General features: G+C 35.8%; 1 protein-coding gene across 1 annotated transcript in view; it reads right to left on the reverse strand.

The window, feature by feature from the left end:
* The window catches only part of ROCK1 (Rho-associated, coiled-coil containing protein kinase 1), a 94536-nt gene that overhangs the window by 55259 nt on the left and 12051 nt on the right, over positions 1–27226 (reverse strand). The window contains exons 2-5 of the mRNA XM_010574309.1: positions 7625–7706; positions 3246–3346; positions 2290–2427; positions 886–1061 (exon numbers count right to left, since the gene is read on the reverse strand). Of these exons, the coding sequence (XP_010572611.1) occupies positions 886–1061; positions 2290–2427; positions 3246–3346; positions 7625–7706 (497 nt within the window). The remainder of the gene's footprint in view (positions 1–885; positions 1062–2289; positions 2428–3245; positions 3347–7624; positions 7707–27226) is intronic.

Raw genomic sequence — 27226 nt, forward strand, 5'->3', positions numbered from 1 at the left:
AATACACATGTACAAATGGTTCATTCAGCCAGATAATTTATCCATTAGATGTAGCATAGCTACATAATTAATGATGCTCTAGATCTTACTCAAGCAACAGATCAGTAGTTTGGTTTGCTTTGCTTTTGCTTTTTTGCAAAAGCTTATGTGTTAACACTGATCTTCTGGCCAAATTAAAAATTGAGAATTTATACACTAAGTCTTCCTCAAACTCTTCCTGTATTTTCTGTTGAAAAAACTATTCTTCTGCTCCTAGTTAATACAATTAAAAGCTAACAACAGATAAAAGTTCAATTATCAAAAGAAAACTTCTCAACCTATCTGAGAACCAACTACATTTCATGTTAGGGCAAGTACATAATATGAAACTAAGCCAAGTCCCTTTGCTCTGCACCTCAATTTTCCATCTTGCCCCTTACAAGGAAACACATGGCTGGGAGATTTTCCTCACATTGTTCACAGATTCTTGTTTAATGGGTCACTGAGGCTTCAAATACAGAGCAGAGAATTAATAATTCCCAACTGTGTATACTACTGCTGTCAAATTCCCAAAACAGCTTTTTCTAATCAAAAGAAAAGAACCATTTGGGGGCCAACATGTTCATACCACTTTAGTTCTTGTATCTCTTGGTAAAGTGGGACAATTTTATTACTTCCCAAACCAAGGAACATCAGCTTGCTAAAAATTCTTACTTTGACTATATCACCTCAGACTCGTAGTTTCTGATGGCAAAAAACCTTTGAAGTTCTAAGATGGAATAATTATGAAATAATAATGAAGTAGTAACATCATAAATTTTAAAACTGCCTAAACAATTACTGAAGTCATTCTGGCAGCACCAGGAATAAAATAACACTATGTAACAACTCTTTTTTCTTCTTCACCTGTGTATAAAACCCATTGAGTGAATTGCATCTAATGCAAGTACAACTTCAGCAGTATAAAATCTTGCCCATTTCTCCGGAACATCGTAGTTGCTCATTAAATTCACAAGGTCCCCACCAGGCATGTATTCCATCACCATGTAAAGGTAACGGTCATCTTGGAATGCATAAAATAACTGTAAAAAGCAAATAAACAAAAAACAAGTCACTGAATGTTCCAGTTATCTTTAATCTTTTGCTTGTTGGAAATCAAAGCAATTTCTACACAAACTGATTTAAAGAGTAACAGAATTGCTACAACTACTGCAGCAGCTTTGCATCATCCAGCAGACCTCCTAAAAAGGAATTAATCTCTAGAGTAAATTTCAGCCAGATCTTCCATCCCTTTATACTAAAATGGAAGGAGTAGAGTCCTGGTTACAAATTAAGATTAGTATATTTGGTGCAGTAAGTTTTGAGATCATTTCAAAGAACACTCGTTGCGTAACAGGACGAAATGCATCCTTATTCCCTGGGATGCTAGTTGACAAGTAAGTAAACATGAAAGACTGTATTGCAAACATCTGCCCAATTCTATTTGTGTTAACACTAAATATTTATTGTTCTACTGTCAATGTATTTATTGTATAGAAAGTGAGCCTAAATTTTAAACATTTAAGCAAAAATATTTCCCTCACAGTTGTCAATGCTCTGTTCAACATGAATAGTGCAAATAGATTTAAGTTTCCTAACTTAAAACTTTTTGAAAATCATAAAAGTACTATTCTGGACAATCACTCCCAGACAGATAGTAATGTAGTTACCTGTTTGACTTAGGTAAATCTTCAATGATTTTGTTTAATTCTAATGTAACAAAAGAATTTACACACTTTAGGGTAAGAACAGTTTAAATGAACAAGTTAACATGTGCACACACAATGCATGATGATTGCTTCAGACGTGCTCCTTATAACTTCAAAGGCAGCAATGCCTCCCAAAAAATTGTCAGTAACACTGAACTGAGGAAAAAATAACCAGAGTGGGCGTAATTTGCCGTCAAATATACACACAGAAATTAGAATATACAAAAGCTGTGTTTTAAGCGTATCTTTCTGGTATACTAGATGCCTCAAAGAATTACTACAGAGCAGGCTCACCAATATATATCTGGCAAAGAGTTTTAATAATAAACAGAATAGCTTATCTTGTAAATGTTGTAACAAAATATAGTTTTGAAGCAAGTGCAGTATCTGCTATTTGTTGTATGCACCATTCCTAATGTTAACAATGTATTTCCCTAACAGACCAATACAACTAAAAAGGGACTTTGAAAAGCTAAAAATGGAAACATGTAATTCCAGGTCATGCAGTGTTGTAACAAAACTATTCTATAATGACAATATTTTAAAAAGAATATCACTATACCTGAACAACCCAAGGACTGTTAGCAAAAGCCATAATATCCCTTTCTTCCCAGAAGAATGCAGAATCTGATCTTTTTATCATCTCAAATTTACTCAGAAGCTTCATAGCATACACTCTCCTTGAGGATTTATGCCTTACCTATGAAGACAAATGTGACACAGAACACATTAGTTTGCCATATTAACATATGAAGAACACCACTGAATATATTACTTTTCCTGCATCAATATTTAACAAATTTTAGACTTTTCACATTTTTTTAAAGAATTATATGCTGTAGGTCTACAGAATAATTACATTCCACTATCTGACAGTATATGCATTGCTCTTAAAATACTTGCTAGAACTATTCAACATAGAAGTCCATAGGCATAACAGTTGCTTTGTAATTTGTAGGTATGTGTCTTTAAAAGGACAAATATAAATACCATAAAGTTAAAACTATAAGCATTTTCCAGAGTTCATTAGCAGACATGTATACTTGCTGCCATACTTTTAGTTTCTCCCACCAGTTCTCAGTTTAATAAAGCAGGATGAACAAGCCTGGTTGCTAATTATCACAAACAACACACAACATCTCTCATCTGTGATTAACTATGTCCACAAAAATCTGGTGTAGTCCCTGAACTGGCAGAAATTCTTCCAGTCCTGAAGATTTGTTCAAGTGTCTATGTATACAGTGGCAAAGGCTAATTTTCTGGATTATGAGGAATACACATTCCATTTTATTTTAATAGAGAAGCATGACTACAATGCAAAACAAGTACTTTTGCACTTTGAGAGTACTTAAATATGACATTCCCAAAAACATCTCCATGGGATAAAAAGAAACAAAATTTCACCAAGCTAAAGGCTTTAATATTATATGACTGCATCTTCTGAACACTGTATTTGGAAACAGACACAAGCAAATACTACCAAATACATTCAAATGTACAAATAGAAACATAACTTACCAACTGAACCTCCCCAAATGCCCCTCTACCGATCACCTTCACCACTTCATAATCTTCAGCTTTCATGCGCAGATCTCTCATTTTATTTACCGTGTCTTTATCTACATAAAACAAAATTCACATTTCATATATAATCAATTTAATTAAACACATTAATGTCATTTCAATTTTTCATAGTTATTGGAAGATGTGCTGCTTAAAGAGAGGTCTTCCTTTTGAACCTACCTTCCTACTGGAAACCTCTCTGCAGAATGCATGATCTCATTGTCATTACCATAGTAATCAAAACCTGACATAAACATAATGCAATTACTCTACTGTACAATCAAATTACTGGAGATCTTAATGTGGGAATTTCTTTAAGAATAAACACCTGCAAAAAAAGCTACGTAAAAATTTCATATCCAGCATGAACTTGCTTGTAAGCTGATCAGTATAAAAAGATTATTTCTGGATAAATATGCAATAAATCTGAGAAAGTATCATAAAGTACACACATGAGACACTTGAAGAAACTATCTTTTAAAAAAATGAGCTTTCAGTTTTCTGCAGTTTTATTATTCCTAATACTCAAAAAAAGTAGATTTTAATTTAAAACATGCAGTGGGAATCATTGCAATTATTTATATAAACCTGTCATTCTATAAACTACAATAATTTACAAACTCCCAGTGGGCAGATATTCTAATTCCAAATTTGGTCAAAGATTAAAACAGTCTATTTTAATCCACGTGGGTCAACACTGGCATGAGATTGCATGGAAAAGCTTCATGCTTCAGTATTCCGAAAAGCAAGGAACATCTACTAAAACAGATATGCTTCTAATAAAATAAATTATGCAACGATATTTTATTTTCAAAAATAATATTTTAGGCCTAAAAGCAAAGTTTAGAAAGGACAGAGGAAGAGAAAGGAGGAGAAATGTCTTTTTTAAGTTCATATTTAAAAAAAAAAAATGATGAGGCAGACAACAGAAAATTACCATTAGATTTCTACCTACGCTGGCCATTATCTAAAACAAAAGCAGCATATGTACAATTAGAATTCGTAAGACTTTATTACCGCAACAGGAACAAATACAGCTTTGTTTGAATAAATACTCTGTGGCATTACCGTCTAATGTAAAGCCATCCCTTTACAATGCAGCATACCACTAGCTGATTTCAATAATGTATATTAAAATTGTAAATTCTGACAAATTATTTCACACAAGGATCAAAATATTCAGTAATTTAAAAAAATAATGCATTGCCTTCTTTCCCCTGGTGAAAACTGACCTATAGTGGAAGATGAGTAGGACTGCATGGAACTAAAACGCAGCAATTCTTATGACAACAATTTTCTAGTTATTGTTAACTTACTGCCTAGTAATCTCACAACAGGAGGTCCACCACTTCTGAATGAAAAATCTTGACATTGGTGCAAAAGAAAGCTAGGCACAATATGAATCTTTTAAACAGTTTTCAATCACAAGCCTCACCTATGGCCAAAACAGAATTAAGGAAAACACATCTGAAGAGCAATCTAAACTAAGGATTTTTAAATAATGTAAAACAGGCTTGTGAGCAGTTGCAAATTGCAATTTACTGCTTGAGAGATGTACTAACACTTGATTATCTTCAGACAATATGTTACAGGAACAAGTGTTGGAAATTTGACCTCCGTATGCTAAGATCTGTTAAATAAGGTTTATCAGGCTGTGTCGTGGTTTACCCCCAGCCAGCAACTAAGCACCACACAGCCGCTCACTCACTCCCCCCCATCCAGTGGGATGGGGGAGAAAATCAGGAAAAGAAGTAAAACTCCTGGGTTGAGATAAGAACGATTTAATAGAACAGAAAAGAAGAGACTAATAATGATAATGATAACACTAATAAAATGACAACAGTAGTAATAAAAGGATTGGAATGTACAAATGATGTGCAGGGCAATTGCTCACCACCCGCCGACCGACCCCCAGCCAGTCCTCGAGCGGCAAATCCCTGCCCCCCCCTTCCCAGTTCCTAAACTAGATGGGACGTCACATGGTATGGAATACACTGTTGGCCAGTTTGGGTCAGGTGCCCTGGCTGGGCATGAGAAGCTGAAAAATCCTTGACTGTAGTCTAAACACTACTGAGCAACAACTGAAAACATCAGTGTTATCAACATTCTTCACATACTGAACTCAAAACATAGCACTGTACCAGCTACTAGGAAGACAGTTAACTACATCCCAGCTGAAACCAGGACAGGCTGCAACATATTTAAATAGGCAGCTCCTTATCTCCCACTAACAGTGGAAGACCCAGCCAGCTCACACTGTATGAACAGGTGGGGTAGCTCCCATGGCAAATGACCACATTCTCCAATTTGACCTGAAGTTTGATTATAAGCTTAGATGCTATCTTGAAATAAACTGAGTCCCTGCTGCAAAGTCGGGCTTTCAACCATCTTCAATATTGATTTCTTTATTCTTTTAATTCTATATGGTAGAAAATTAATAAGGTTCTACATTTGCAAAAATAACCCTCACAGCCTTAGGCAGTAGAAGCAGATTTTGGAGGCTCCACAAATACACAGTGTAAACCAGAGAAAAATAAGAGGGGGTAAGGACTCACTCATAGAGCAATCACTCTATAAAACAAAGAAAGCAAACTCCTATTTTATCTGCAATCTAGAAATTTATTTTAAAGTTCTAGAATAATGGTACAAACAGTTTGGACAGCTAATTTTAAACAGTTTTCTATTAGAACTAAAACAAACACGAAAATGTTCTTACATGTCTATTTATTTATTTTTTTAAAATAGAAATTTGAGACAAACTAGACTTCACAGTTCCCTCTAAGGCCACTACTCGCTTTCATATTTCAGCAAACACAGCAATATGGGTGTTCTAAAGGCAGTCTGAAGTGAAATAAAGTTTGAAGTGAAACGGTCTGTTCACCTTCATATTACGTCAGGTCACATCTTACACAGTATATAATTTACACCTACAAGATATTCATTATCAGACTGTAAATGTAAGTTTTCTTTTCCTTCACTCAGCCCCAACTGCAAAAGTGAAGTTCTTTTGAGACTCACTAATGATTTCACTATTCATAAAAATTACATTCAAATTATCTGTTGCAATGAGTATTTCCTTTGCCTAATACAACTTCTCTTTTCTCCAAGAGTTTCACCACACCTCCTATGTAAATAACTGAGTATACAAAATGTGCATGTAACTCCGTGTATGATATCAAATATAGTTTGAACTGTGAAAAGTTAAATAGAACATTTTAACTTAGGCCCTTCAGCAACCAGCTTATGTGCAAGCGAGCTATCAACTAGATCTAGTGGACTCATATATTCCCACAAATGGGGAATTATATAAAATAAACCCCACAAATTCACTATCATTGCTTACAGTTGCACGAAGTAAACTATTTGAAAACAACTTGGAAACAGAAAGAAAAAAATACATTTCAACGAAGCAAAGACAAAAATTACTTTAGTCAAATTATTTTGTATTTGCCACAAAGGCCATTTATTACAACATTTGAGATGCTTAAGCCTGTAAAAATCTATCAACATTAGTTTAATTTCAAAGCTTGCCCATTCAGTCCACAGGCAGAAGCAAATCTCAAACCAGCAAACATCTCTGCCATGATTTCCAGAATTTGTCTGTTTGGCAATCTTTAGAAAAGACTTGACTCTTAAAGCCTTTTTTTTTTTTTTTTTAATTACAAAAACTACATAACTGTGACTTCTGTTAAAAAAAAAAATCAACTTTATTGATTTAAAATGTTATTACCGAGTAGAACATGCAGGAAATCTGGTAGTGGAAAAATATAGAGTAAATACAGAGAATTCTGCAGACACATCAGCTGCATGCACAAGTAAATATGGCAGCTGTGCAGTATAAGAATTTCATGGGATAATGAAGAGACCTTTTATACTAAAAAAAAGTCCTCAAAACACAGGCTCCAGTTTGTCAGTGAACAAATTTTTAATACAATTTCTTGACACTGTATACATGTAATGTCATTTTACCGTTAATTGCTTATGATATATTAGTACATGAAATCACAATGCACGTTATGGGAATCCAGAAGGTTGCCAAGAACAAAGATAACACGCCTTTCTCTTAAAAGGCTTTGTGCCTCTGAAAACAATGCCATTTACAGTGGCAACAAAGTTGGACATTCAATTGCTGGGGATTAGATTTGTATAGGTAGCTGCCAGTTCTCACTAGGAAATAAATAAATAGTCAGACTCTTAAAACAACTTGCACCCAAAACCTTAATGCACCCCAAATCCCTAGTTGCCTTTCAAAAAGCTAGAACCGCTTTTATTTTATATTTTTGCTGGTATTTGTAGTCTTTTGTTATTTAGTAACTGAAACATTAAATACTTACACCTGTTTAAGAAGTTATCAATGTTTTTGTTTTTTCTTAAGGCAGGAAAATCCAAGTCATATACCAAAGCATCTAATCCATCCTGAAAAAAAAAACCAAGCAAAATTAAGTGTTTGGAAAAATAATTACACATGTTGCTAATTGAAGAGACAAGATAAAAACAGTTGTCCCTATCAATTTTCTATACAAATGAAACCATTCACATTTATTATTTAGTGATTCAGCTAGCAGTTACATGAAACAGCTGTTATTCCTCCACTTCCACTGGACTCTTATTCAAAACTTAATTTCCATCAATCCCCAAACAAATATACTTCTATTAATTATTAATTACCTTAATTAGCTTCACATTTACATGAAAAAAATGTGTTTTCAAAATACAAAAAGAACAAATAGCAGTTCTAATGAAGTTCAATAATGTTAAAAAGTCACAACGTGTCACACAGTAGGCACTTGAACATTAAGTGGCCACTGGCAAATAGGATGATGATGGTAATTTAATTCCAAGAGTCAGCTGCCACATTTTATTCATTGAATTCAGAGGGAATTTTCATGAACAAGATATTGGCTTTATACATTCTAACTTAAATCTAGGAACAAACAGACACGAGCCCATCTGGCATTACTACCATGGAATACATCCCTATGAACAAAACCAAACCAAAACAAAAACCACCGAAGAAACAACAGAAAAATACAACAACAACAAAGAAGAAGATAGTTATAAAGTCTTGTTAAGTGCCATAAACTTCCAAACTTAAAGTTTAAGTCTAAATTTTACAACAGGTACACATGATTCTTCACTGGATTGCATCTTCTCAGAGAAAAACTAAACTACATATTTTGGTTGAAAACCACAGATATGGTATCTGATGAAAAATGATCAAGTATTCTAGGGAATTATATCATGAAGAATCAAATACCATTATGGTGTCTTCTTTCTCAACTAGGTAATGTTTAAGTGACAACGGAAAAAATAGAGAGAAAAGTCATAAAATACAAATTTATGGAGGTTAACAAAGCATGCCAGGGAAGTACTGCTATTTACATGTCGGATTCGTACCTACATGTCTATGCTATCTGTTACTGACCTGTTGGGAGTGAGATACTAGACCAGACATATCTTTGATCTGATCAGTTCAGATCTGATTCGACTTATTTTGACTGTTTTCAGCTTTTATAAAATTATGCAATACAGGATTGAAAGCTAATCCATCAGTCTTTGACCACTACATCCATCAAGTAACTATGCCTAAAGAAAAGCTAGAATATAAGATTTTTCAAAGATTATTTTCCAGGAATATATATTAGAGAACACACTTAATATAGATCAAAAAATTAGTCTTTGATCCCTCACTTCAAATTCAAACCTATTTTCTACCCCTTAGTCTATAGGGGATTTTAAGCTATAAAAAAATCAAATGCTATCAAAGTCAAAATTATTTATAGGCTTGCAGTCCTCACTTTTGAAGTACATGAGATAGAAGTTACTTACTTCAGATGTAATGAGAATAAGCAGTAAAATCATGCTAGAATTTGAAAACAAGGGTAAGGAAGTAAAACTGCAAGTATAATCAGAATTACTTTAAAGGCTGGATGTTATTAAATTTTTTAGTTCATAAAAACATTACTGTTTTAAGTTACCTCTCCATACAGTGGCTTAGTTTGAACTAAGAGATGTTACAAGGAAAATGATAACAATCAAGAAAAGCTTCACAGTATTTTCACAGCACTTAAATAAAGTCAGGTTTTGCATCTTGAGTGTATCAAAGGATCAGCATTTTGGACTTACACTTATGATGAAAAAGGAAAGCAAATGGCAATGAAAAAACATTTAATGGGTCAGTAACATAAATCAGAGGCCAACAACAATTTGGACTCAAGCCAGATGTAGAAATAAAGCTATGCAGGGTAAGAGCCACTTAGTGAGAAATACTTTGTAACCTACTAAAAGACACTTTTTCAAAGATACATAGTAAATATCCAGGAAATCCACTAAAGAACTTCAATTCTGTGTTAAATTCAACAGAGAAACCATGATGACTGCTTGTACAGCAGTACAAAGTGCTCTGTGCATTGAGCCCCATGCTCTGAGAAGCAGTAGGCAAAGCACATCCACCAGGCTGCTAGGTCACATCCAGGGATTTTTAAAAGCAGATGAGTGATGGTGATGAATTGCCAAAGTTTGGGGTCCACTTTGCCCTTAAGCCTTCAAACCTTTTGAGTCAATCAATTTGTCCAGGGTCACAGCTAACACAGAAAACTTTTCCACACATCAAGCAGAAGCACAACAAAATTCTCAAAATCCTGGTTTGCTCTGGGACAGTGCAATTACCTGCTTCATTTCAGGGTTTGCCTCAAAAGCCAGAAATCAGTCCTTTTCTTTAGAGGAGGGGAGATTAATTTAAACACTGAATACAACAACGTAGGACAAATGGGAATATTTACAAACTTTTAACATCAATCTTACTTTTGTATCATACTTTTTCTTTCAAAATATTAAAATATAAGCCTACGCCAAAAAAAGCAAGAAGTACAGAAAGTGTCATGGTTTCATTGGTCTGTCAGGCATGTTGGGCATTTTGTTGTGTTTCTTTTTAATAGCTCTAAAATAAAGATTAAAAGTAGTACACAAATTCACTTTTAACAGGCAAAAGCAAATTTCAATACTCTTTAATTCAGAATTCACCAGGAAAACATTGCCTGTCAGAGCTTAGATATGAACTCTTTTAAGTAAAACACTTAACAAAAAAACCCCTTTGAAATACAGATTCAAGCTATTGACCTCGCATTCATTTCAAATCACATTTCAAAATCATGCAAACATCTAAGGAAGCTGCATGCCAAGAGCTGCTTATTTAAAAGGCTCTTCAATAATCAGCTCCCCTTTGCTACAGTATCGAGAGAAGAAACTATCCTGGTTCCAAACATTCATTTAAAAAAAAAAAAAAAAAAAAAAAAAAAAAGGAGGGGTGGGGTGGGGTCCCTATAATAATTAAGAGATTTGTAAATCCTTAACTCTCAAAATCATTAATTTCTTCAGCTGAAGTATGTTTCTGAAGAAAAAATAGTATGGTATTATTTTAATGGTGGACTGCAAACACAAGACTAAGCTTAAGGTAATTTTAGAGAATTCTGAATAATGGAGGTAAAACATTTAGGATACCTAGTGTACAACATAAAAATGGAATAGCTTTTTTATTTCACTTATATTAGCTAAATCAGAGGAACTTGCAAACACTACAAGCTGTTCCAGTACGAAGGGAAACACAGAAGCATGGCTACTTTAAGTGGTATCACTAGTGAACAAACAGGGAGGAGGAACACACAAGCTCACAGGTCACAGAGATGGGAATATACTACACAGTTTTAGCAATAACGGTTAGGAGAAAAATGGTAAAGGCCAAATGAAAGGAGACACGATCATGATTGCTGATGGCTGCAGAGATAACTCATCTCAGCTTTCTTGTTTCCATCTTGCTCAACCTTTCTATCTGCCATCTGACTTTTTTCCTAACACAAAAAGGAAGGAACATCTTTCCTTCAAGACCTATAGTAGCCATACCCTCCTCCTCTTAAAGAAATAGGATACTATATCATCATAATAGGCAATGATACATCTAATAGTTTAATACATTTTATTAAAATAAGATGGCCTCATTTTTATGATGGATTTTTTTCACCACTTGGATGGCTTCAATATATTTTTAGTATGTATCTTCTTTAAATATAGCACATCCCATACTTCTTAGAAACATGTATTGTAGCTTACAGGTATTTTCAGTTAATGCTAAGTTCTACCTTATTCTGTCATTACAGAGCAATTTTCCTGTTTCGCTTTGAGGTCTACACAGACATTTTCCTTTTATGTTAATAGTTAAATTAGATTACCAATATAAATTGGTTTATAAAAGCAAACGTATGACTTCGTCTTACATGTTACATGGTAACAGTATTTCAGAAGTGATTAAAAAAGAACAGAGGAAAAAAATTCCTTTCTAAAGTCCTTCACTCAAATAGTTTCATCGTCTGATACAGTCTTGTCAGTGTCACATTTGTTTAATGAAATCATCAACAGTTTCATAATCTATTTAAGATACCTCATTTTATCCTGAAATTAAAGAGAGGCATACTAGGGAGGCATTACAATGTGCAGGCAGCTCTTCCATACGAAACCAGGATTTCCACATTTCGTTCATTACTACACCGCACTTACAAGTTTCAAAAGAATAGCTATATGGAATAAAATCAAAGGTCAGTCTGGACGCATATACTGCCTCTGGAGATGACGATAAGGCTGTCTAGGAAAGAGGATATGAACAAGTCCAGCATATGGTAGTACTGCTCTGGTCTATTTGTGAGCCAGAAATGGCACTGTCATAATTAACAGCTCTAGCCAGAATTTCCTTCAGTGATTTTGTCTAAACATTTTCTGTATCTGTAAAACTAAAAGTCTCTTGCATTTACAGCACCATATAGATATGAATGCCACCACCTACGGGCTATGTGAAAGTGTACCTCATTTTGAGCTTGCCATTCTTCAGTCACAAAAGGAACAATGACTCTTTACTCACCTGCCCAAGACACAGCTTTACACACTTCCATCATTTTCCCCCAGTCATCTCTCTTCCAATTATCCTTGTATGAGAGCTATTCCAATTACCACCACCACCATCCTCCAGTGCTTTTTAATTTCTACTATATACTTTTTGAATTGGAGAGGAAACTGCAAATAGTATTTAAGTTGTGAGCACACCCTAAGTTCACAACAGAGTACAATGTTTCCTGTTCTGCTCTTCATTAAATTTTAAGTTATTAACTGAAATATCTGGTTAATTTTTATAGTCACTGTGTACTAAACTGATTCTTTCACAAAACTGGGTACTATAAATCAAACCTAGTTCAACATTGAACACCACAAGTACATAAAGATGAGAGGTTTTTCTCCCATGCACTCACTCAACATTCATCAATGCTGAATTTCACCTACTACTTTTAATCACTTGTACACCAACGAATATTAATTTCTTCTGTGATTTGCTATAGCTTTGATTTTTACTAATCTAGCATCATTAATTAATCATTATTCACCATTTTAATCACTTACGACTGTGAAATGGGACAGACCTGTTAAGAATCCATTACTGATCTCTCTGTTCTGAATAAATTGATCACCAGCTCTCACTTCTTTCATTCATCCATCCACAAAACAAGCCTAGCCCAAAGCAGTCAAGTTCTGATAAAAAGCTTAAATGAAGAGCCTCATCAAAAGCTTTTTGTTATCCTCATACTCAGCAATTACTTCAAGGAACTCTGCTAGGCTTGCAAAGCACGACTTTCTTCCACAATACACATGCGTTAGCTCTTCCCCAACATAACACCTGTGGGCTCACTTGTTCTGCTACTGGGCTAGAAGCTCCTGCATCATCCATAAGATTTTTTTTCTTCAAAATAACTATAAAGCTATAAAGAAAAAATAATTATGAAGCTATATATTTACCATCTGCCTTACTATGGTTGTCAAAACAGCTTTAAGCACTAATGTAGATAAACACTGAGGTTATACACATGCTTACATGCTTTAATGAGACACAATCAGGTACAAAAAAAGATGGATAAATATCAAGCAGTCTCAACAGTCTTACTGTTTGTGTCATTTTGTCCAAAACACATTTCTAGTACCACTTTAGCTTGAGAGTGATCCTCCAGCATGGACACTGTAAAGAAGGATTCCAGTATGGAAACTCCTATAAGCTTCTTTATGAAGAAATGTGCAGAAAAATTTCTGCAACAGCCTTTTCCTTTACTTTCCCTTCAGTTTTTCTAAAAATATAGAATGCAATAATATAAAAGTTATCATTAACATAACACATTAACTACACAATCTATTAGCATTGAATTTCTCAGGCTGTTAGGCTAACTTCTTCTCATCAGATTCCTCTAAAATGTACTGGTTGTCTTCAGTTTGACTTAAGCAGTCCCATATTAATCACTTTTTTTCCCACATTTTGGTCTATACCTATTTCCAAAGTTTTAATGCATCAAACTGTCAGTCCTACCATGACTGCCTCAGTCTGTAACTACATTCCTAAATCTCAAAACTCACTACACTTATGCAGTGCTGGTTTTATTCAGAAGTATGAATTAATATTAATGCAATTTTATAGCAAAATTTACTGTTAGGATATTTCAAAATATACTCCATCAAACAACTTCAATTCAGCAAAACATATTATCTCAGGACTCTAAGGGATATAAAGTAAAATATATAGTATATGATCTACATTACCAGGGTACAGGTATAGCGCCTTTGTATTTTGAATTTTTTACTTCATACACATTTCATTATGACATAGTATAATCTAGCGGAAGCATATAATAAATAAAAATGTATTAAATTCAGTTGAAACTTTGTTAATTGAGACACTTGTTTATTTTACTATTTATCTAGCATTCAAATAACTAAAAAAACCTTAATGGGTATTACCAGCATACAAAATTCGCACTCCTTGGACCAACTGGCAGTTACCCAAGTTTAGTGTCTTTGCTACTTTTCCTTTTTTGGAAAGACCAAAGTAAATCTTAAGATCTACAACTCTAACTATCCATATTTTAGTTCCTTGTATTGTAGCCATTTTCCTAATTATTTCTATAGTACTAAAGCTTCCCTCCACACTTTAAATCAACAAACCTGACTGATCTTGATTTTCACGTATTCATCATAATTTGTCATAACACCCTGTCATACATAAACGGTCTCTGCGGTCAACTATCAATACTATTCAAGTGCTGTGAGAAGCTAGTTTTTCTATCCTATTTTCAAACACGCATGAAAAGTAACACCTCAACTCAATCATAAAAAAAAAAAAAGAAGTTTCTTTGAATTGTCTGAATTATCAGACCTTTGAATTGTCAGAGGGACAGGGAGAAACTGGCAGAGAAGAATGTCATGAAGTTCAACAAAAAGAACTTGCCAAGTCATGCACCTGGGGAGGAACAGCCCCAGGCAACCAGTAAATGCTGGGTGGGGGACTGACCAGCTGGAAAGCAGCTCTGCCAAGAAGGACCTTGGGTCCTGGCAGGCAACAAAATGACTGTGAGCCAGCAATGTGCCCTCACAGCAAAGGCACCCAACAGCATCTTGAGCTGCATTAGGCAGAGTATTGCCATCAGGTCGAGGGAGGTGATCCTTCTCCTCTACTCAGCACTGGTGAGGCCACACCTGCAGTGCTGTGCCCAGTTCTGGGCTCTCCAGTATAAGACAGACATGGACATACTAGAATGAGTTCAACAAAGGGCCATAAAGATGATTAAGGGACTAGTGCATCTCTCATACTATGATAAGGCTGAGGGCGCTGGGACTGTTCAGCCTGGGGAAGAGAAGGCTGGAGGCGGGAATCTTACCCATGTGTATAAAATGGGATGGAATGAAGAAGATGGAGCCAGACTCTTCTCTATGGTGTCTACTGACAGCATAAGAGGCAATAAGCACAAATTAAAAACATGAGATTCCATCTGAACACAAGAAAACACTTTTTTTATTGTGAAGGTGGGTCAAATACAGGTTGCCCAGAGAGACTGCAGAGTCTTCATCTGTGGAGGTCTTAAAAACCTGACTGGGCGTGGTCTTGGGCAACCTGCTCTAGCTGACCCAGCTTAAGCAAAGGGGTTGGACTACATGATCTTAAGAGGTCCCTAAACAATTCCATTTTGTCTACACCACCAAGCTATGCTTTTGATTTGCATAAAGGTAGTTCCTGCAACAAATTATCCTACCAAAAATATCCTTTAACTCCCTACCAGTGGGGCAATAATAAACAAGACCACCTCATTACAAGGCTTAACTTTGCATGATTCACGTTTTTCAGCCCTCCAAGTTAAGTTCACAGCAGCCATTACTCCTTTGTGACAAGGACAGACTTCTTCTGATGCTACTGACCAACCAAGAGAAAACCCGGGACCGCTCTTCGATGCTTACTATTTTGGGGAATACCCTACTGCCACTTCATTGGTAAGGAAAAACACACACACAAGACTTTCATCTAGTGCCCAATATTAATACTTTTTTTTTTTTTTTTTACTTAAATGAGCAAGTGTACTTTTTTTACCTGAGAAACAAGTACTAAATAGATCTACACAACCCACTAGTTTCAGACAAGAGCACTGTTTGAAAGCCAACTTTCAGGCCAATGCCAATACTGCTACAGTTCTCTCTCTCTAATCAAGTACACAAAAGATCCCTCTACCTAGTTTTAAGTTAATCACATTCATTTACTTTGCTGTCCAGAGAACAGAAAACTGCAATTTAGTACTTCATCTTTAAAGCAGACAAGTCAATGTAGACAGAGATAAGACACTTCACTTAAGAATTTTCATTACATTGTTAGACTAGGCAAAGTATACAAACTGACATATGAGCCTGAGTACAAGGCACTTGATTCATCACCCATTCTTGTTGCCAGAATGATACAATTCTACAGAGCTCGTTACTTCTTAATACCTTGCAATAGTCATAAAGAGCTTTTGCAAATTTAGGTTAAATACATAGCCTTTCACAAAGAAATTTATTTTAACTCAGTAAAGAGCTAAGAGTTTAACTCAGTAAAGATTTAAAATCTCAATAAGGAGATCTTGAAACCTCAAGGCAGGATTATTCAAAGCAGTACACATTACTGCTTTCATTTCAGCCTTTTTAAAGAGTTATTCCATGTGTAGCTGCAAACTTCACCCATATCACATTCTCTGTAGTTACATATATAAAAGTACATGCACTTGCATTCTGTTCAAACATCAACCATTCAACATTTTTACCGACAAATTCCTAGAGTATACACTTAGTACATGACTCAGTAAATTATTAATTAATATCAGTATCTCAATATATATTGATACACATATGTATAGAAATACACACTGTCACTAACACCAGAGCCCACAGACCTCTCAATATTAATGTCCATATTAGCACTGAAGGAAGCCCCAGGCGCAAGTCTACAGACAGGTATATGTACAAGTAGTAATGCTCTTTCATAGGCACTTAGTTTTTCCAGCTGTTGCTGGTTTTCCACTGCAGCGATGAATCTTACCACCTGAAACATCTCCTAAACTAAACTAAAATGCAGTGCAAATCTGTGAAATCAACTCATATACAGAAAGCATGCAAGAGTACTGTCAGTATCCAGCACGCATTTAATTCAGAGAACCTACAAGCCTCAGACCTCTGCTAAAACTGAGGACAAGTCATAGTTCCTTCACACCAGAGGCCCTCTCCATCCACTGACTTGATGCAGAAATCTTGGATCCATAGATCTGTTCAAATGACACCTATTCAAGGCACTATTGTATGGCTAAAATTATGGAAAGTTTGCATCATCTGAAGTTGCATTCCAGACAATGTATTTCAGTGGGGTTTTTCTTCCCCTCCACACTCAGACTTCTAACACTATATTACAACACTAATTTCACTACACTAGGATATTTTATTGTGCTTAATAGTCTTTACATCTAAACTTCAATTTATTACATTAGTCTTTTATTATTTCAATTTAGCATCAGAATTAATTCCATTTAATATTACATCTTTAAGAACAACTATCAGATGAGAGAGCAGTGTCTTCAAGGAAGACAAAGAATACAGACCAAAATATGACAGAAACAGGTACAATAGATATTGTTTGAAAATAGTTCAGGGAGATGTGTAACAGAAGCAAAAGCTGATTGATACTAAGTCAAATTATATTATTTCATTTCACAGTAAGTGTGATCTCTGGATATTTGCAGCTTATTTTCCTTAAAAATGTTCGCTTGCATGGGTTGATATGCTCTGTGGGCAAGTTTTACAAACTGCAAAGCTTCTGTGCCAAATGTGGCACATTCTGCCATCAACAGAATACCTTGCATAAAAAGACTAAAACAGTTGTATAACTATCTGGAGGGCTACATAGATTCTTGATATTTTAAGTTGTAGAAAATAAGAAAACAGATGGTGTACTTTAGGTTTAAATGATTTATCAAGCCGTATTTGTCTCACACTAGGATTAAGTAAAGCGTAAGTACAGATTCTTAAAACTGCCCTTTTCAATAATACTGTATTAAATGTGTTGAATGCAAGTACACTTAAAGCATATATATTTAAATATTGTTAAAAGAAGAGGGAGTACTGGTAAAGAACTGACTGATGTTTATCACCATGGAAGCAGCATTCCACAGTGACTTCAGCACTTGGCGTTAAGAAGTGCCTTGTAGGTCTAGAGTTCCCAGCTAATGTAACAACTGCAACCGAAGATGAGCCGCCAACCTGACATACAGCAGAGTAACACTATCCACAGAAATACCTTGTGGGGGAAAAAAGTGACCTCACATCCTTTTGAGTTCTCAGAGTTATCACATTCATCAAAAATACAAGGCAAGCCCTGTTCCCCCACCTAAAATGTAAACTACTTCAGAAAATTTAAAAGAAAAAAAAAAAAGCCAAATCTCACTTGTAAACTACATCAGCAAAAGTCATTTGAGGTCCCCACAGCTTTCTTGGTTATCCTGGGACGACAGAATCTTCCACAGGCAGCACATATAGATCTATCGCTTCTGGTTTAGAAGTCCTATCGTTTTCAGTGTAAATGAACACACTTATAACTACCAATCTAGACCAATGGGAGTCAACACTCTAAGGAACACTCACTAGAAAGCAAAAGTAAGACGGATAAAAATTAACACTATGGATGCAAATACTGGTACTTAACTTCCCTTCAATAAAATGGTATAGAAGACAGACAGATCAGAGATATGAAAGCATAAAGAAAAACGTACCAGTCCCAGCTCAAAAGTATCAGGCTTCTTTAGGCAGCAGCCTGCAAGGAATCAGGTAAAGACTTCAATGAAAGGAAAGCAACTGCACAACTCCACTAAGAAATAGTGATATTTAGCAAAGGAAACAGAACCCCCTCCACAGCCATTGCTTGGGAAATTGCTGTCTGCTTCTCAAATTTTTTCCAGGCAGGTATCCATGAAGCCAGACTTCAGGAAGTAAGCTTTAGTCAGTTGGACAAGACAGGAATTAGCAAGATACCAACACGTTCATATGAAGAAACACATTATTGCAAACAACATAAATAAAATATATTAGCTCCTGTAAAAGCTGTTTAATATGCAAAGCAACTTTACATCTCTTAGCTTAACACATTATGGTAAAAACAGAGTAAGTTGTCCCATCAGTAGCTTAAATTGCTGCCTCTAGCTGCCCCACTATACCTTTGTCTGAAAAACATTCTCTCTGCTATGCCTTTGTCTGAAAAGTGTTATCTCTGCTACGAAAAAAAAAAAAAAACCAACAAACGTTACCAGCAAAGTTTGCAATATAGTAAGTCAGTGGAAAGGTAACTAATTTTTCTGTAAAGCAACAATACCTCATCAGCCACATAGTATCTGTTGTCTGTCACCTGACCTGGATTATGTTTGCTGCAAACAAAACTGTGTGTTAACTTTAGTCATAAACAATAAGCTATAAAACAATAAAAAGGCAAGTTCTATCTTTAGCCTTGACAACTCAGTCTCTGGAGAAGACTCTCCAAAAAGCTGTCTCAAAAAAAAAAAAAAAAAAAAAACCCTCTCAGAGAAAGACAAAAAAGTACTTAATTTTTTAAACAGAGAGCAGACAATTAATTGAATAACTTTCCAAGAAAGAATAAGAACATTGTAAGTCTAGAAACACTGCACAAAATCTCCCCTACCCCCCTACCAGAAGGGAAATTCTTCCCTAAAACTCCAGAACAAATCAAAACACTTTTTCAATTAGAGGTGAATATCCACAACAGAAGTCAAAAAATGAAGTTTATTAAAGAATTATACTAAAAAACACTTTGTAGAAACTGAAATAGAAATTTGTAAAACTATACACCTTTCTTTAGTGTCACATGCAACCCAGTCGGGGAAAAAAAAAAAAAAAAAGAAAAAAAAAGAAGTTGAGCACAACTCAAGCAGAGTATCAACTCTGAGAAGCTTCTCTGATTGTGCAATCTCCTGTCAGAGCTCTAGCTACATTTCTGCAATAAACATTCCATCACAAGCAATCACACGTCAAACAGATACTTGAAATATGCAACTAAACAAGAACTTAACACTACTTAAGAATTTGTGCATCATTATGCAGTTTCATAATGCAAACCCTAGCAAAGCCCATGGACTTCTTTTTCATGTATTGATCAAAAGAAAAAACTTCACTTTCAATAAAACAGAAGATTTATGTATACATAAACCCAATGTTTTCCTGTATTTGTTCTTTTCTCCATGATGAATATAGCCATGAAAATGATTTTAAAGTGATGTGTTTTTTCAAAAACTTAATAAAAATTCCATGAGAATTATTTTAGATATAGACAATTTACTTCTACCGCCAGGTACTAAGATTCTTCAGAATTGACAGGATTTTGTTACTAACAGGAACAAAACAGTAAGTTTTTCACATTTTTAGAGGATTTGCACTGATAGAACACTGCACTTCTGCTAACAAATTGTTTCCAGATTCGAGAATCCAATGCATTAAATTTATAAATTGATCTACAACGTGCTTTTACCCACTACCTTTAAGCAATTAAAAAAAAAAGTGTAATAGAGACACGCTCTCTTTTTCAAAATCCACTTAAAGAAAAAATTATAACATGTACAGACAATGCCATTAGTAACACAATTTTTAATTAATACTGGATGTTTAAGTGTATATTCAAGCCACTAATACTGACTACTTTCAGGTCAAGAAATATTTCAACAGTATTTAAAACCAATCTCTTCTAAGCACTCTTTTTACCCTTTCTGACACCGTAGTACAGTCGTAACTGAAATCTTGAATGCTTTGGCCTGCATGTAAAAAAAAAGAGGTGTAACTACAAAATCAAAAACCTACATGAAAACATGGTTCTATATTCTAGTACCGAAATGACAGAACAGAACCAAAGCTCTCCATGGAAACTTAGGGTGGCTTTTTCCAATTGCACGTTTCTCACATGATAATCAGTAAGGATTTTATCATATGTAACACTGCAACAATACAAGTCAGTTTGCCTGGGATTTTCAAGTACAATATTTCAAGACTAGAGGAAGAGAGGAAGTATCATAAATCCACTAGTGGGATCCAACACTTGTAATTTCAATAGGGCCCAGAGATGTTGTGATTTATTACGTTTGCAAGTTCATTTAGGGACATGCAAATAAGTTTTTCTATGTTCCTTTCAAGCCTTGAGGCTCAAACTTGAGGAAAACTAAAGCCATTGACTTCATGTACAAGAAACAAAGTATGTCCCAACATTTCCAATACAGTTGCTCAAGCATGATACACAGACAGCAGAACTTCGTAAAACAGTGGTATTCAACTTTTAGAACACTGGGTATTTTCATCAAGTTTATATACTGCTATCATAAGGATGAAAAATACTAAAATGCTAAGAAATAGCTGAAAAACAACTCTTCCAGCAACTTTTCCAGCTACATTGATATGAAAGAGTAAGTCAACTCTTCCCTAATACTATTCTTCCTACATAACACTTCAGAACTTGGAAAAACATCCCCCCACCCAAAGAAAATGCAGTAGATTGATATGTGTCCTCCAAAGACATGATTTTCTTTTGGATTTTGAAGAGGGGAGAAAACAAACCTTAGCCCAAGAGGAAAGAGAGCCAGGGCTGTCTGGACCTTTGCCACTACCATGGAATCTTGTCAAAGTCTCTCCTGCCTGTCCTTACAGGAGAGCAAGGCTGACCTTGGGCTGATTAACTTAATCTGTACAGGAGATGAGGGCAAGCAATATTTTTGTCACACCATAAAAGCCTGCCATGAAACAAATAAGAGCACATTAACATTACATTTTCTGTTCCTCCATCCCACAGATCATTTTGAGTAGCTGTCATTTAGTTTCTCATTAAGCAGAGAGCAAAACTGATGAAAACGTGTTTTCTAAAAAATAAAACAAAAGCTAATGAAAGGCTATGTTTGACTTGCTTCCAACTTCTATATGATTTTTTCCCAGCATTTGTTTTATGAAAGAATTTTTCCGGCATCCAATTTAAAAAAAAAAAAAAAAAAAAGCCATTAAAAAGGCACTACTTACTTAGAAACCTACATGAACTAAGGGACTAGTGATACCTTGTATGCGTACATGCATATATATATGTAACCAGTGGTTCAAAAGCCATGTCCAGTCAGGTCAGGTAGTATCTACTACTTCCTATTCATATAAACTCTATATTTGTAAAACACATAGTAAAGCAAGTTCCCAATTTCTAAATACTACAAAATATCAACAAGTGATATTCCAGGACATAATTAAAGAGCAGTAGTATCATCTCAAGAATTCAGAATTATGCTGTTGTCAGACATCCTGCACTTCACTTTCCAGAAGTCCCTGCTGGACCACAGAGCCAACTTCTGAAGAACTACACAAATAACATGCATGTAAACAGTCATTTTGGAAACAGATGCTTATTACCAACCATGGTCATTTTATAACTGAACATACTTACCTAGCCTCAGAGACTTAAGAGGAAATTAAGAAAAGTTACATCTTTTGTGGTATTCAAACAAAACACACTGGCATTGAAGTAAACTCTGTTATTAAAGTTAACTAGACTCTGAATTACAGATAAGCAATTTGATTTAGAAAAGGAAAAAAACAATCACTTGGCAGCAAGAAAGGTCTAACAGCAGGAAGTGTGTGTGTGTGTATACATTCTGTATATGTACATTTATACATCCCAAACAACCAACCCCTAAAAATAATCAAAAAACCCCTGACCTATCACTTTCATTTTGTGATGCAATTTTGATTCACATTTCAAAAATTGTTTGCTTGGCAGGAGAAATGAGAACCACCAAAAACTGCAACAGACACACACACTCTTCTGCACTTGAAAAATTAAAAGTAGTTCATGATGCAAAGCTCTACGCTTAAGACAAAGTCTTCAGAGAAGACAAGCAATGCAGCATTTCACCTAATACTGTCACGTATAACACACTCAAAAACCCCCTTACTTGCTTCAGTCAAGATGCCACATTGTATGACTTGGAGCAAATAAAAAAAGAACTGAATTTCCTCTCTTTTTTGAATCACTATAGATCAACTTTAAGATCATATCACATTCAAACGTTTAGAGTTTCTTTCTTGCTCCTTCCAGTTTGGATTTAAGGGACAAGCATGTGAACTGGTCCTTTCTTAATAATTGTGTCCCTTTACCTATTGAACTACGACATGACAAATCTCAACTCTTATATAATCTTACCTCATTGAAAAACCTCTTAATCCATTTATTCTCTGGAAGATAAGATGACTATCTTGGGTTCAGCTGTGATGGAGTTAATTTTCACAAGAAGATGGGAGGGGGTGCAGCCAGGACAGCTGACCCAAACTAGCCAAGGGGATAGTCCATACTGTATGATGCTATGCTCAGTACATAACTGGGGGAGCTGGCCGGAGAAGAGGAATTGCAACTCGGGAACGGCCTGAGCATCAGGTTCTAGGTGGTGAGCAACTGCATTATGCATCACTCGCTTTATTCATTCTTTTATTAGTGTTATTGTTATTATTACTTCACTCCTTGTGTTGTCCTATTAAACTGTCCCTATCTCAACCTGCAAGGTTTTACTTTTTCTTCTGATTCTCCTCCCCATCCCACTGGGGTGAGAAGTGAGCGAGCAGGTACATGGCGCTTAGTTGCCAGCTGGGCCTAAAACACGACAGTGACACTTAGTCCAGTTTAACAAATTCATTTAAAAGCCAATTTTTATAAATGAGAATGCAGGTTTAAAGATGACTGTATCATTTATGATATCATTGACTATATCTCTTTTTTGTACATATTGCTGTAAGGAAACAAGAACACAGCAGAAGATTAACATCAAGTCAAACCAATTCCATCTATGAATAGACAAGTTATTCCTTCTGAAAACCAATATGGAAGTTCACAGCTGTCCAGAAGACAAGAGCAAGAAAGTTCAGAAAAAGAGCTGAGTGGAGTAGTTCTAAAGTCTCACATGCTATTTCTATGTAAAAATTAATCTTAACGACTGAAAACCTTCTGAAGATCCTACAACCTGACTCACTCTGGTTCCAAACACTGTTTAATATCATGAGCATATCAAAAACATATTTTGATTTTTAATTACCAGAATGCCAAAGCCACCAATAAGTATGGCAGAGCCAGCAGTAAGATCTTAAGAATGGCAAAGCCAATAAGAAGATATAGCTTACATCTCTTATCCCATCCTCAGAATAAATTTGCTGCTTTCTGTAAAAAGGGAGAGGCATACCTTTAAGTGTCTTAAAAGATGAACGTAGCTCTTACAACTTCAGTTCTGTGAAGAGCCAACTACAGACACACTGTATTCTGAACTAGTTGAAATACAAACAGAAAGCTAATGGTAAAAGGATGACTAAAAGATATCCTGATTTAACCTCTTTTCCTTGCCACACCACAGTAATAGTGCTTGAATTTGCCTGTTTGGCACAGCAGATGTTGGAGCAGCTACTTTCTTCAAAAGTGAATGGAGAATGCCAAAAGCCTTACATAACTGCAACTGAAAAATGAGCAAAAACACTAGCTGGAATTTGATTTGCTCTTTCCACTGAGTTTTTCTGATGCATTTTTATTTCATCTAGAACATGTCCTGCTATTAATCATGGTAGCTGCCTCCCGTCCCAAAAAAACCAAGACATAAAAGGAAGGTAAATTTTAAGAGGCGCATATCTAATTACTACAGCTACTGCATGTAGCACAAGGGTAGTAGCTGTATTAGACACTGATACAAAACAGAAACAAGATGCTGTTGCAGCAAGACTGTGGCCTCACTCTTGACAGACACTGACCTGGGGTTTGTTGCTATAGCTCATCCTAACACCTCTCTGATTGCAAAAGTTAAATTCTAAAATGAATCTCTGGCGCTTCAAAGTTTTATTACAGAATAATAATCTGTTGAGAAAAAAATACACTTGAAATTAGAGCATAGCCTGGGATTTAATTCTTCAGGCTCTATCAGAAAGACACCAGATTCAACCAACTACTTCAGTTATCTTTTGAAAGCATATTGATAGGCATACTTGAAGTCATGATTTTATGCCCAAATAAACTGCTTATCTTCATGCAGTAAAACTTAACTGTTGCTTGGCTACAGTTGACTGTATATGGCAACAATCTTTCATAATCCCCATCATATTACTGCCACACTCATGACAACGAATTGCATCCCATTCACTGAAAACTTTATTCCATGCTAATTCTTAATTTGGAGTTATATACTACTTCTCACCTGAAGCCATTATGAGACAAAGAGAGCAAGAACTCTTTCTAGCTCCTGATCATTTTGCAAGTTTCTCTTAGCTTAGCAGAGATCTTTTCCCAACCAAAATGGATAATTTGAACTTGCTGGTTTACATCTTGGGAATATTTTTTGTCCTTCTTCCAGATAGAGTCCACAGGAGCTGCTTTTCCTATTGTTTTTCTTTTTTAAACTCAGACACAATTGCAATATATAGCTGCCATTTAGGATGAAAAATATTTAGGAAAATACCTAACAGCAGTTTATCTTTTTGTCCACTTAAAAACTAGATTTGTTGTGTATGCATTCTGTTGAGTTTCCTTCATTTCGTCATGCCACTAGATTTAAAAATTTTTCTCTTTAAGTCTGTTGCTTTTTTTCAGTCTGACCGGATCTGGTGTTACAAGACAAATGACAAGAACATTGTGCTGCTCAGCATAAATATCATATCCTGTACAGTCTTGCCTCAGCAAATGGGACCTTGATAGCTATGGCTGAGAAAGCAATTTATACATATAGTACCTGTAATTACTGTGTGCCTAACTAGCACTGCTGCAAACAGATTGCTGCACTGATTCAAGAACTTCCCTGATGCTTTGAAACCAAAGCTAGGAAAAGACAAAGGGAAAAACCAATCAGTGAAACACTGTACAGGTATTTCCTCAAAAGCTTGAAAATCACAGAACCATAGAATGGCCCAGATTGGAAGGGACCTCGAAAGGTCATCTGGCCCAACCTGTCATGGGAAAGGGAGCCTAGGTGAGATTTTCTAACACCCTGTCCAGTCACATCTTGAAAACCTCCAGCAATGGGGACTCTACCATGTCACTGGGTAGGCTGTTACAGCAATTGGTTGTTCTCACTGTAAACAATTTCTTTATCATACAGGTACGAAATCTCTCCCAGTACAACTTGTACTCATTGCCCCTTGTCTTCTCCATGTGGCTCCTTGTGAAAATATAGTCTCCATCTTCTTTGTAGCTGCCCTTTAAGTACTGGAATATTGTGATGAGGTCCCCCCGAGCCTTCTTTTCTCCAGGGAGACTCCTTCAGTCTTCCTTCACAAGGCAGGTTCTCTAGCCCTTTAATCATCTTTGCAACCCTCCTTTAGACCCTCTCCAGTCTGTGTTTTTCTTGAATTGTGGGAACCAGAACTGGACACAGCACTCCAGGTGCGGCCTGACCAGCACCAAAGTGGAATAATCACATATACGTCTCTGTTAGTAATGCCCCTGGGAATGCAGCCCAGGATCCAGTTTGCCTTCGTTGCTGCAGCAGTACTCTGCTGACTCATGTTCAGCTTGTTGTCCACCAGGACTCCCAGGTCAACAAGGCTGCTGCCCGGCCACACAGACCTAAGCCTGCACTCAGCTCTTTCATTATGTCCTCCCAGGTGCAAGACTTTGCACTTGTCTTTGTTAAACTTCATACTGTTTTTACTTGTCCACTGTTCCAGCCTGTCCAGGTCACGCTGTAACATGGCTCTCCTTTCTGAAGTGTCCACCTCACCATCCAGTTTAGTGTTATCAGCAAACTTGGTGAGGGTGCTTTCAATCCCATCATCCAGATCATTTCTGAACATGTTGAACAGTGTGAGGTCCATATCTATACCTGGAAGACCCCACTTGTGACAGGCTGCCAGCCTGAGTAAAAACCACTGACCACCAAGAGATCTTCTGAGATATTCTTAAAATAGTATATTTGATGTCTCACCAACTCTAATTCAACTACATATTAGCAAACTTTATGCAGATAATTCCTTGTGCTGTTTTGGTGTCATCACACAGGGTATAGAAACATTCTCATCATAGTTCCTTCTAACAAAATCTAGAGTAGGAAATTGTAATTTCACAATATTGAAAACAAAAACTATCAATTATTCTGAAGCTTAGAGTACTTCAACTGAATTTGCAGGTTTTTTGTTTTAAAGGAAAATGCATGTCAGGACTTCATATTTTTCAGTGTGTGTGTATATTTATAAAAAGTACCATGAATATACTGAACATAAATCTTTTCTTTCTAGCCAACTCATTCATTTAATGATGATCTCAAGTGATTAATGAAGCTTTTCACAGAAAGGCTTTCCTGGAAACCTGTGCAGCATACCTTCAGAAGTAAAAGGCAAGCAATAGCCACATGTGAATTTGTTAAGATAGAAAAACACTACCTACCCAATATGTAAGGCTTACAAGAAGGAGAACATTTCAGAGAACTAATGAACTTTATTACAACCCTTGAACTACTTAGGTCAATGGAACATTTCAGTGATCTTTCCCCCTTTTCTCCAGCAATTACACTACTGGAAAC

This window comes from Haliaeetus leucocephalus, unplaced genomic scaffold (genome assembly GCF_000737465.1).
Source record: "Haliaeetus leucocephalus isolate CR32 unplaced genomic scaffold, Haliaeetus_leucocephalus-4.0 Scaffold428, whole genome shotgun sequence".
NCBI classification, from domain to species: Eukaryota; Metazoa; Chordata; class Aves; order Accipitriformes; family Accipitridae; genus Haliaeetus; species Haliaeetus leucocephalus.